An 11,706-nucleotide genomic window follows, 5' to 3' on the forward strand; every position below is an offset into this window, starting at 1 on the left:
GCAGTTAGCAGCAGGAAGGCTTAACAACTCTCATAGAAAAATACTGCATTTTAGGACTACCTTTATTTGTTAAATTAATAGGACCGGTTCTCAGTTTTGACATTAAAAACTAACTCTATTAATGTCCTCGGTATGTTCAAGTTTAATTTTAACTTTAGTTATTGCCATTTTATATTATCTAGAAATAAAAACACTATTACTGTTTTTTATGATCTGTTAAGTATCTTCCATTAAAAAAAAAACCACCTGCAGTTGAACTTTGACATAATTCACACAGACGAAAAGTCTGAACTGAATTTTCAAAGTAAATATATTGCTTTGATTATCACAGAAGATACCCTCATGCTCTACTCATTAGAATAACATTATGTTTTATTAACTATCAACATGTTATTTGTTCTGTAATTGGTTTCGATATTCCTTCCGTCAAGATCCACAGAGTAGGGATGACAATAAATAGCATAACTACAGATAGCCATTGCCAAATAACCAATATTATTGCCCAATCTTATGCTAAAACCTCTATTGATTAAAGGGTTTATAGCAGACTTCAGACTCTAAGGAGATTTGCTAATGAACCAGATTTCAAAACTCAATAAAATTTTCTTTCTTTTCTTCTGGGTTTGGGGTTTCTAAAGATTGTTTTAATAGGCTGAGATTTCACTGGGTTGCAATCTCAATGAGGAGAAAGAGGGTGATTGATAACTTTGTAATAATCATTAAAATGTATTTGTGAAGTTTTATTAGCATTCAGTTTTGATTTAGTTTACAAGGAGCAGACCTTGACCTTTTTGATTTTAGAGGGAAGTAAGGAATATACTGATTGATAAGGGCTTTGGAAATCACCTTTTTGAACTATGTGGTAGTCTGGTCATATTTTAGATGTGCGTATTGGATCTTGTGGGATAACATTTTTTTCCCTCAAGAATAATTCTGGCTCTGATAAGAGCCATTGCTTAACAGGCAGTACTACTCCTAGATCTTTCTGTTGTGGTGTTTAAAACATAGATCTCATACTTTAATTTCTCATATGGCTAAAGGTGCTTTTATACCACAGCACTTCCAGCATGTTTACCACTGTCTTGTGTTGACTACATGGTGAATAGAATAGTTTTAGAATACATGTTAATTATCAAAGGCAAATTACATTTTGAAAGTACATTTACTTTAAAAATTAGATTCTCCACAGCTGCTGTTAAGTGTTTAAAAATACTTTATTGTCTACCTTATAGTTGAACATGCCATATATAAAATATTTTAGCATATTTTAATGTGTTTTACAAAGACACGTATGTAAAGTATTATGTAAATTCAAGTGCAGTTAAAGTATATATATATCTATAAAAGAAGGGGTTTTTGTTTGGTAACAAAAATGTTAAATTTCAAATGTGCTGAAGAATTATTTAAGAACTGTGCTTTAAATATATAGTGTATAGTTTACAGATCTTTTACAGATCTTTTTACAGATCTATAGTTTATAGATCTTTTGCCATATTAAAAAGTCAGTTTGATATATATATTTTTAATTTATTCATAGTCTGATCCAGCAACTCTGCTACACCAGCCTACTATATTCTTTAATTCCAAATAAAAAATACATACTTCTACTTAATAGGAAACATACCTTTATTGTTTCTTGAAATGGTCCAAATGAGTAAATGTTTAGTGGTTTTTTGTTGTGCTTTTCGACTTCTTTTTTAATTAAGCCCATGTCCTTTAAAAATTAAGAGACTGGAACATTTCCGTGTGGAAGGGAGGTCCACAGTGCAATCTGCTGCTGCAAGCCAGGCAGGCATCAGAGCTCGAGCAGCCTGTTCAGGGTCTTGCCCAGGCAAGTTGTGAAAATCTCAGTGGACACATTCTAGGTTTCTCTGGCGAGCTGCTCAAGCACCCTCACTGCAAAGGATTTTTTCCTTATGACAGGTTAGCTTCAACTTGTTACTCCTGCCTCTTGGCCCCTCTTTCTTCTTTCTAACCCTCACTGTATGTAGTGGAGAACTGCTCTTAGATCCTACTTTAGCTTTCTCTTCTCCCCACTAAAAAATCCGTCAGTTTTCTCAGACTCCTGCTGTAACATCAACTGCAGCCCCCTAACCACGTTAGTGACACTGTGCTTAAAATGTCTTCACTTTTTCTTGTGCTTGATGGGGAGGAGGAGCAAGTGTGCATGGTAGTTTGATCCTCCTCTGCTATGGGTAGTACTTCTTCACCCAACTGTTGCTCCTGAACATGGAGACTTGTAATGTTTCAGAGCAGATGTGGTCAGTCAAGACTGAGGCAAGAAGATAATCAGACTGTTCTCCCATTCTCTACAATGTTCAGGTTTTTACCACATTGAAAACACTCATTTTTCTTTAAGTTTTAACAGAGGTAAAGTAAACAGGAATTAAAAGTAGGAGTAGGGTGATTGTGTTGGTTGGTTGGTTGGTTTTTTTAATTTAACAAAGTTATTCCATAGATGAGGAATTACCTGTTGCTTGTACATACCTCAGATACCTGTGACTTCCCTGGTCAGGAGAAAATCTGCCACTGCTTGACTGTCAAGGAGGGGGGAGGTTGGAGATGCCTTCCCAGGGTGTGGCATGAGAGAGCAAGCACGACAGACATATAGACTGAGCTGAAGTTGTGCTGGCAGGCTGGGCTGTGCAGCTGTGCCCTAGTTCAAGAGATTAATACGGCTATTCCGCTCAGTAAGAGTCCAAGAAACCAGGGCCCTCCATCCGCCAAATACAAAGGATATAATTTTGAGCATATTTTTTTGTTGATAGAGCCAAAATATAAACAAACATTGGACTGGGATTTTGGAAACCCTAGCTTTGATATGTACTGGCTGCCCTGATTCCTCAGCCAGGTGGCATCACAATATCATTTAAATTAAGGAGAAAATAGAATTCTTTCAGGAATATTTTGCAAATACCACTTTTCAGACTCACTTTTCTTGTTCTAAAACAGACCAGGCAGTTTATCGCCAATGAGTTTTTAATGATAAATACTAATTCATATTACGATTCATCATATTTCAGAGTGTCTCATATTTTAATTCTGATGTGGATAAGAAAATTAATTTAAGCACTTGGCATGGATACCTAATTTGCACATGCAATCTAGTAGTTCCTGCTTTATCTGTTGGTGAAAAAGTAAGAATAATAATTAAAAATAAATCAGTAGGCTCCAGTCACCTGTAGTAATCTTTGCTCTTTTTAACTGTAAAATGCTGAATTGAGCAGTTTTAGACAAGCTTGTTATGTGGTCCTGTAAATATTAAGTAGTTGATGTCTGTATGTTTCTTCAAATCTGAAGATTGTTTGTTTGGCGGTTTGTGTTTATTTGTTTGTGGAAATTTCCTTGTTTCCAAAAAATGTGCCATACTCAAACAACTGTAAATGCAGCATGATTGTCTTTAGCAGTTATAGAAAATAAAATTTTCTTATTGAAAAAAATATCAAATTTTCTTTAGTAAGGTTTTTGCCAAGTTTTACTTTATTTTTAACAAGGTATAAGTTTTATTTCTATCTGAGCAAGCTTTAAAGCTCTGTAATAGATCACAGGAGAATAAGCCTTGTCTTTAGACAATCACACAAGTAGTATATTTTTGGCCAGTTACTTCATGTGGATTTATAACACATATTCTCTAGGCAATATCAGTCTTATAGTTTGATCTTTTGCCTTGGTGACAGTGGAAAAATGCCCAGTCAAACAGAAATGCACTTGGACAGTCAATGGATTACTCTGTCATTTATTTATATATTCAATTCTGATGAAAATTATTAATAAATTTGAAATTAATGGTAGAAGTATTAAACTAGTCCTATTTCAGATTTGAGCTGCATGTGAAATTTCATATGATGTGGATATTGAAGCTATAGTCTTTGCACATTCAGTGAAGAGCATAAGGTTAAATGCTTCTGGTTTTCCAGCTGTAAGCCTGAAGCACCTGATTTCTGCTGCTGTTGCGTTGTGTTTCCTAGGAGGAAAATCATGTGTTTTTCCATGCGTCCTTTCCAAATAAACCTTTATAATTGTGAACTTATTGTAGAAAACATGGTTTTTTCAGTAAGATAATGTACCTTCACTGCTTTGGAGAAGTAAATGTAACAAAATTAATATGAGCGACTGTTATTTTAGTTGTTTTTTAGTCATTGAGCAGTCAGATGATTGAAAAATCAACTGCTATGTAGATGGTTTTAAGAAAATAAACCGTATTTTTGTAATAATCATTTTATATGCATATCCAGTGTGATTGCCTTACTGTCAAAACTGAATTTATGAACAGAATTCATTTATCTACAAGAATTATCTGTGTTGCACAAATGTGTAGCAACATTTACTGGTTTGAAAAACATGTACAGTTGCCAGAGAAACAATCAGTGTAGTGGACCAAATGTGTAAGCAACATAGATTCTTGCATTCTAGTTTCATTCTCAAGCATTTCAGCTTTCCTTCCATAGCTGTTGAGTAGCTTAGTAGTACCTTCTGTGCAGGCAGGTGAGGGCTGTGTCACCAGTGGGATGATGTTCTACAAAGTACAAGGGCTGAGGTCTGGTGGAAGGCTCAGGGTTCTCCAGCGGCTGGAGAATGGGTTTGGGCCAAATTAATTTGACTGGTAACCCAAAGGAAAACCAAAGCATTGCTCCAGCAATATGAATCATTTGTAGCAGTTTGCCCTAGAAGTCTGACTCAGAGAAATCTTGGGACTGCAAACAGTATAAGAGGCAATTTCACAAAGCTCGCTGAATTAATGACTGTGTTGTAGAGCTGCTTGAAAGTTACTTATGTAAAAGGAGGAAAGAACTTTCAGAGAGGTAGGCATTTATCATCCCTCCACACAACTTTCCTGCTTTGCATGACTAATTTATTAATTACAGTTATCAGCGTAATTGTCAAATAAGTACATAGAAATAAAAGAAAAAAGAGTGGGATTTTGACAGTTATACAATACTTTATTAAAAATATGTTCTCTCAAGTGTAATATAGACATTCTCATGCTAACTATTGTATTACTACTTATTATTCATAATTAAATATAGGGTACTGCTCAACTTCTATCCTTTCTCTTTTCATATTACAAGAACCAGTATAGCAAGACCAAAACTCAAAATAATTTTCTCACAAACACAAAAAAATCATTTGATGTTAAAATCTGCTCCTCGCTGTTTCCTAAAATCACTGAATCCTTGCTAAGGGCTCCTGCAGCTGTCTTCTGTGAAAGCAGGTGCAGAGGAGGGAGAAGAGGGAACAAGGAAAATAAGACTCTTATGAAGAATAATTTCCCTGGGTACTTGTACATGATACTGTAGGATTCTGATTTATAGCAAGATAATGGCTGTGGTTTTAATTGCATTCCTGCTTACTTATTTCTGATCTTTAGAATAAACCTTACCAAACATATTCATGCATAAATATACATATGCATATCCTCACAAATACATATGCATATGTATACAAATGTGCACAAATTGTCTGTGTTTTTTCTGCAAAAATAGAGCACACAGAAGATACAAGCATGCTTAACAACTGCATTTACTCCTAAGATTGCCTTATACCTCCCATCATAAAAATCCGCATTCATTTTGTTTTGATTCACCCAAAACTTCCCTTTTGCTGCTTTGCCACAGATTATCAAAACAATTAAGAGCATAAGATGGGTTCTCCGGGTGATCTGTTCTTTGAGAATTTTAAAACATGGACTTCAAATTTAATCTAGAGTGGCTTTTGCATCACACTTTAAAACATGGACTTCAAATTTAATCTAGAGTGGCTTTTGCATCACACTTGAGGGTTTGTGACTTCTTGAGACACCATTTTTTTAAAAAGAACAAACTAACTTCCTGAGTTTGGTCAAATTATGAGCCTTATAAAAATTGTCATTTGCATGAACTCAGGAGAGAATTTGTGGTAGTTGATATTCCGAAGAGGCCTCTCAGGGCTGGCAGGTTTCACCATATCATGAGTATTTGAAGCTTCGTGCAGCTCTGGATCATGGTGGATTCTGGTGTATGTTCATCAGAACTGAACATACAGGCACTGTCCCAGTGAGCTCCTTGTTACCTCTATTTTTGGGCTTAGGCTGCTTGGAAGTGAATTTTGCCTAAACCTAATACAAGAGAGGGGAAAAACTGACCCACAGGAAAGTATTTTGGGACAAGAAACCACCAAAGAGTGGGAAACCAGGGCTAAGAATTGAAGTGGGAGTTGACTGCAACTGACTGAAACAATAATTTATTTCATAATTTTTCATGTATAAACAGAGAAGTATCTTTATCTTTGCATCACTGTGAGGAAGTCCCAGACTTAGCAAGCATCCATAATTTTGAAAATGTATCCAGTTGTATAACTCCGTGCCCTGGAGCATAACAATAATTTGGATGGGCAACAACACAGATGGATTATTTTTCTAAAAAAAAAAATTATCTAGCAAATGACCATAGTGCGGCTACAATTAATAGCAAGTTTCTGAACTGAAGGGTCAAATAGCAAGTATCTGTAAAAGTTACAGGAAAATCACACTAATGGGATCTCAGGTTTGTTTGGGATACAGAGGTACTATATGAGTTATTGCTTATAAATAATCATTGTATAAGTAATATATTTCTATTACACTACTTGCTGCTTGAAAAAATGTATTTATTTCTCTTTTTTTTCTCTCTTCATCTAGGAGTTATTGATATTTTTACAAAATTTGCCAACAGGACGATGGGGAAATGAAGACATCAGTGTACTCCTAGCAGAGGCCTACAGACTGAAGTTTGCATTTGCAGACGCCCCCAATCATTACAAGAAATGACTATAAAGAGAGAGAAATCATTAAATCCATCATGTTCTGCAATATTAAGGCGTCAGTTGTTCTGGTTGTGCTTTCAGCTTATTGCTCTTTCGTTTGAAGTAAGATGACCATTAAAATTCTGTTAGAATTTGCAGAATGAGAACAGAATACCAAAGAAATGGACAAAGCAGGATATCAAGCACTGAATGAACTTAAAAGTGAATTTTTTTGCTCAGAAAAATAAGTTCAGAAGTCTTATCATGTAATTTTCTTCTTTTTTCCCCTTCTCTAAATAGGAGAATTGTGGTCTGTCTATCTAATTTGTGCTTAGTTTGAGTAGAACAAAAGAACTTTTCGTGATCATAAAGACCATAAGAGACAGCAAGGCCTGTGTTTTGAGGTCTACTATAACTCAGAAGACAGTGATATTAGAACATCATCTGTTGATTTTCAATGGAATTAGGTTATAATACTTCAATAATATAAGAATATAGAAGCATGCAATGGAAATTGGTGAATATTTCTAAACATTTCTCAGTCTTGAAGTCTTGAATGCTGTAGAAGCTTTTTAGCCATACAAAGGAGTTACTTAAAGCTGAAGACTCATTTATTACAATAAAATAAATCCCTCTCAATATGTTTTGGAGTGTTATAAAATACTGAATTAAATAGAAGACATGGTCTTGTCAAAGTAATTAACGTTTTTCTTTCAATGCCTTTCAATTTTTCAGCATGAAAGTTCACTTTTAAGAAATGTATTAAGAAGCTTGGTTTACAAAGCAAGACGTATTTTTATCTCAGTTGTTGCCTTATTCTCCATTTCTAGCACGTTAGAAAAGGAAAATTATTATATCTTTCCAAAGCTTATTTGTTAAATAATTTAATACCTTTTTTTCCTGAATATTTGGAGGAAGTGAGAAGCTAGTTCCCAATAACAGTAACAGTAACTATATACTGAGATCATTAGCAGAACAAAAATCCTCTATGAGTTTATAGATTAAAATTAATGTTTCTGCATATAACCATGGGATACTGAATAATTTCTTAGAACTTACATAATTTAAGTGCACTGTTTTTTTTTCAAGAAGTATTTTCTGATAAGAATTCTGATTTTGCTCTGTTGGATGTAAATAACTCCTATTAATTTGTGCCTACCATACACTTATAGGTTATTAAGGGTGAGAGGTGCAATAAGCAATATACTAGAAGTTCAGACTTATTATTCAGTTTGGTTCTTGAGTTGCACAGCCTTGCACAAAAATGTAGTGCACTTTTAAGTTTGGGAAATAAAAAACCTTCAAGAGATTTTGTCTTATGACTTGTTATTGGAAGATTATTTTCAACTTCTTAAAAACATGTAGATACCTCTTTTTAAGAAAGCTTTCTAAATGTGTTAGTTACATTACTTGCTTTAGGGGCCTTAGTTCTTGACACTGACTTTATAATAATTAGGTATTTCAAGGTAAATAAAGTAAAATACATTTTTACCAACATGTGATTATGAGACCTATATTTTAAAAATATACAAAGGTTTTGGTAGAAGAGAAAAAAATGAATTATTTCAGAAGCAGGCATGCTTGGTCACTAGACTGCATTTCTTTTCTACTGCTGTCAGCTGGTGGTTTCAGTTGCAGTGGATCCAAGGTCGGGCCTCCTGGACGGCTGCATTTGTACCTGGAGTGTGTAGTGAATCTGTGCTTCTTGAGTGTCTGTATATTGTTTTCAGTAACTTCAGTTCATGGTCTGATGTATCAAAATTTATGTTTACAAAGAATGTCATATTGTGCCTAACAGTATCTACCAGTAACAGAATAAAAGAAACATGAAATTTATGACCATTTGCTTTCAACTTAGTCTCTACAATGATTTGTTAATATAAATGCATATTATTGTAATGAGAGAAGACACACAGCACTAAATGTTGTAAGGGTTTTCTATAATTAACTTTTTTCTATTAAGACATTATTTAGGTAGTTACTTGTAACATGGAAAGTTGACCCAAAGTTGTCTGCTGTGTCAGATGCTCCTGCATAACATTTTTGGGACTGGATATATAAAATTTCCTTCACTGGGTCCACGTAAGTTGTCTGCCATGTCTTCCAAATTCAACAGGTACCTCTTACTTCCCTTGGAAGAAAGTATTACCATTAGAGGTCACATTTACTGTTGTGTCTGTGTCAGAAGTTGAATATTGTACTTGAGCACATTGCTTTTTAAGGATAGTGGGAAGTTTCCTAATATAATAGCAATGTTTATTTATGTAGATATAGACTTTTCTGGAAAATAAGATATATAAATAACATTTATATATCTATACAGATAGGAGTAGCTTTCAGTAAATAGAAGGCCAACATTTATGTAAAATCTCAAATTTTTATTAAAAAAACACGACTTACACTTAACAGTTTTACATCTCAGGAAAAATATCATTCCAAACAAAGTACTGCATAGAAAAGGAAAAAACATTATCATTATTACATCCAAAGTACTTCCTTTTTTCAAAATTCAAGATTCTGAATATTATAAAATTCCTTTGTAATATGTATTTTCTTATGAAGGAGGCATCTTGACACATCGTTAGTGAAACCAGGCAGTAATCTCCTAGAACTCATGTGAAATATTGAAATTGCAGTGTCTAAAATGCGTGTTAAATAATTTCTGTAATAAAAATTTAAACTAGAATGTACAATATAAAAAAAATTTATGACTACAGAATTTGAAAAATGTAAATAATAAATTAGTTAACTGTGTAAATACAGTATATGGAGTAGAATAGAAATGTAAGTTGAAATCTTATGTAACTCTGTAATATGTTTTAAGAAATTAGTTGCATTATTTTTTGGTGCAGTTCCTTATGGAAAGGCCTGTTAATTTGTTTTTAACTTCAGAACTACAGAATAGAAGTATCTGAAGTTCCGTTGTATGCTTCTGACAAATATTACCACTGAGGCACGGGTTAAAACTGTAAAACTGATGAAAGATGAGGAAATAAACGCATATTTATGAAATGCTATATAGAGTGGAAAGCTTTTGTTTATTGTTTTCATCAAGCACATCGCATACTACATCAAAACATGGGTTTGGTGTGTTTCTGTTTTGCAGTCTTAAAAGCCTTTGTAACAAAAGCAAATGCATTAACAGAACCTGGGTTCTCAGCTAGTTCTGCAACTCTGTTCTCAGGGTAGGTTTTGCAACTCAGTAATACAAGCAAATTCCAAGGGTGTGTCTCTGCATATACCATGTCCATACAGGTGCTGAGCATTTTCTGCAAAAAGCAGATGAATTTGATACCATAGCAGAATTAAACTGAAGAGAAGGTGGAGCAAATCAGGGCAAAGTAAATAGAGGAGGTACAGAATTGTTTACAGCTCTGAGGTGCAGGAGAAGAGGAAACTTCAGCTCATAGGGAGGAAACAGTAACAGGTCGTGAGTGATAGTGTCAATAAGATCTAGAAACTTAAGTTTAAGTAGATTAAGTCAGGGAGAGATGTTCTGTATAGGAAGCTGAGATCCCTTATCTCAAGGAAACTAGTGGGAGACTTCCAATAATCCGGTGTGTCTGGTGAGAAAATATACAAGGAAGGCAAAAATAACTTCTCTCTTTAAAAGTCCACACAGTATTCAGGGGAAAAGAGAGATAGGGATGCAACAGCCAATCTTTGTATTATGTGCTTGAGTGAAGATGAATTGTAATTGTGCTGGTTTCTCACCTTGAATGAAATTTGTGTTTCTTCATCTGCAATAATCTTCTGAAGATCCTGAATAAAATCAGCAACGGGACATCTTTCAAATTATTTTTTTCAAAAGCAGAAGAGATCAAGAAGGTGGAGTAAAGGCCCAGGATCTGACAAGGTATGTGCTGGCAGACAAAGCTGAAAGCTATTTGTTGATTTTCTTGTGCAAAAGCAGTCCTGGATAACTGATATCCTGGGCAGATGGAGGACTTTCCATGGATATAAATGTGAAGTACAACAGAAAGGACTTTCCAGAAATCTGATCTGCATTTCAGGTCACTTCCTCCTTGAAAACAGAGTGGAGAGGGAGGTAAGTGCTCTGTAGCACATTAAATTCTTTGGAGATGGGAAGAGGAGGTGAGGTGGAAAAGCTCCTAGTCCAGCGATCACTCAGGCAAACTGCTGTGCCGTGGGAAAGAACTGCGGCTCAAGTGCTTCTTATCACTGTATGATGGAGAGTGAAGTTCCTGAGCAATTTAATTCCAGATCATTTGCATTTTTATAAGTTAAAGCAAAAATCTTGCATCCCATCTAATTCCTTTAGCTTATTGTAGCTGAGGCAGCACTGGAAAAAATAATTAAATTGCAATGGCACCATATCAGAGAGCCTTTTAGCACTTCAAAGTCTTCTGTATGTAGCCCACATTAGAGTGAATACATGTGCCAGAAACGAGATGCTGGGAGAGATGTGATGCTACAGAAAGCCTCTCAGAGACAGGTGCTCTGAAACTTGGGCTTTTTTTGGACAAAATAATTTCCTACAAGCTTCCAAAGGAGAATTAATGTGCACAGTGAGTAAAGCATAGTTGTTTGAACTTGTCTTCTATGTTGGTGCTTGTGATCAAGCTTCCACATCAGAGAAAATTAAAGTTTGAAATTGAAACCAGTATGTACAGAGATGCTTGAAAACCATGCTCAAGGCAGAAGCCTAAAAGTCTGAACTATAGTACAGATATTAATGTTGTTCCTAATACAGAATCATCCAGAAATGTAAGTCAGAAATGGCCAAAATTTCTAGCAGAAGTGTACTGCAATGTCTGTTAGTCTGCCTTTGTTATCAGATTAATCAAGATTTAGTATACGTATTTCTCTGATTTTCACGTTAATGTATCCTTCTCAACTGAGATTTCACTTCTGTGAGATCTGGATTTGGGGATCCAAACCACTTTATTCCGGAAATTTCTTATCCAATCATCACTTACATGGGCC

The 11,706-nt window shown here is 34.9% G+C and overlaps 1 protein-coding gene across 1 annotated transcript in view; it reads left to right on the forward strand.

Moving 5' to 3' along the window:
- TBC1D22A (TBC1 domain family member 22A) overlaps window positions 1-9,776 on the forward strand; it is a 159,375-nt gene extending 149,599 nt beyond the window's left edge. The window contains exon 13 of the mRNA XM_032688434.1: window positions 6,656-9,776. Within this exon, the coding sequence (XP_032544325.1) occupies window positions 6,656-6,784 (129 nt within the window). The 3' untranslated portion in view covers window positions 6,785-9,776. The remainder of the gene's footprint in view (window positions 1-6,655) is intronic.
- The last annotated feature ends 1,930 nt before the right edge of the window (window positions 9,777-11,706 follow it).

This window comes from Chiroxiphia lanceolata, chromosome 5 (assembly GCF_009829145.1).
Source record: "Chiroxiphia lanceolata isolate bChiLan1 chromosome 5, bChiLan1.pri, whole genome shotgun sequence".
NCBI classification, from domain to species: domain Eukaryota; kingdom Metazoa; phylum Chordata; class Aves; order Passeriformes; family Pipridae; genus Chiroxiphia; species Chiroxiphia lanceolata.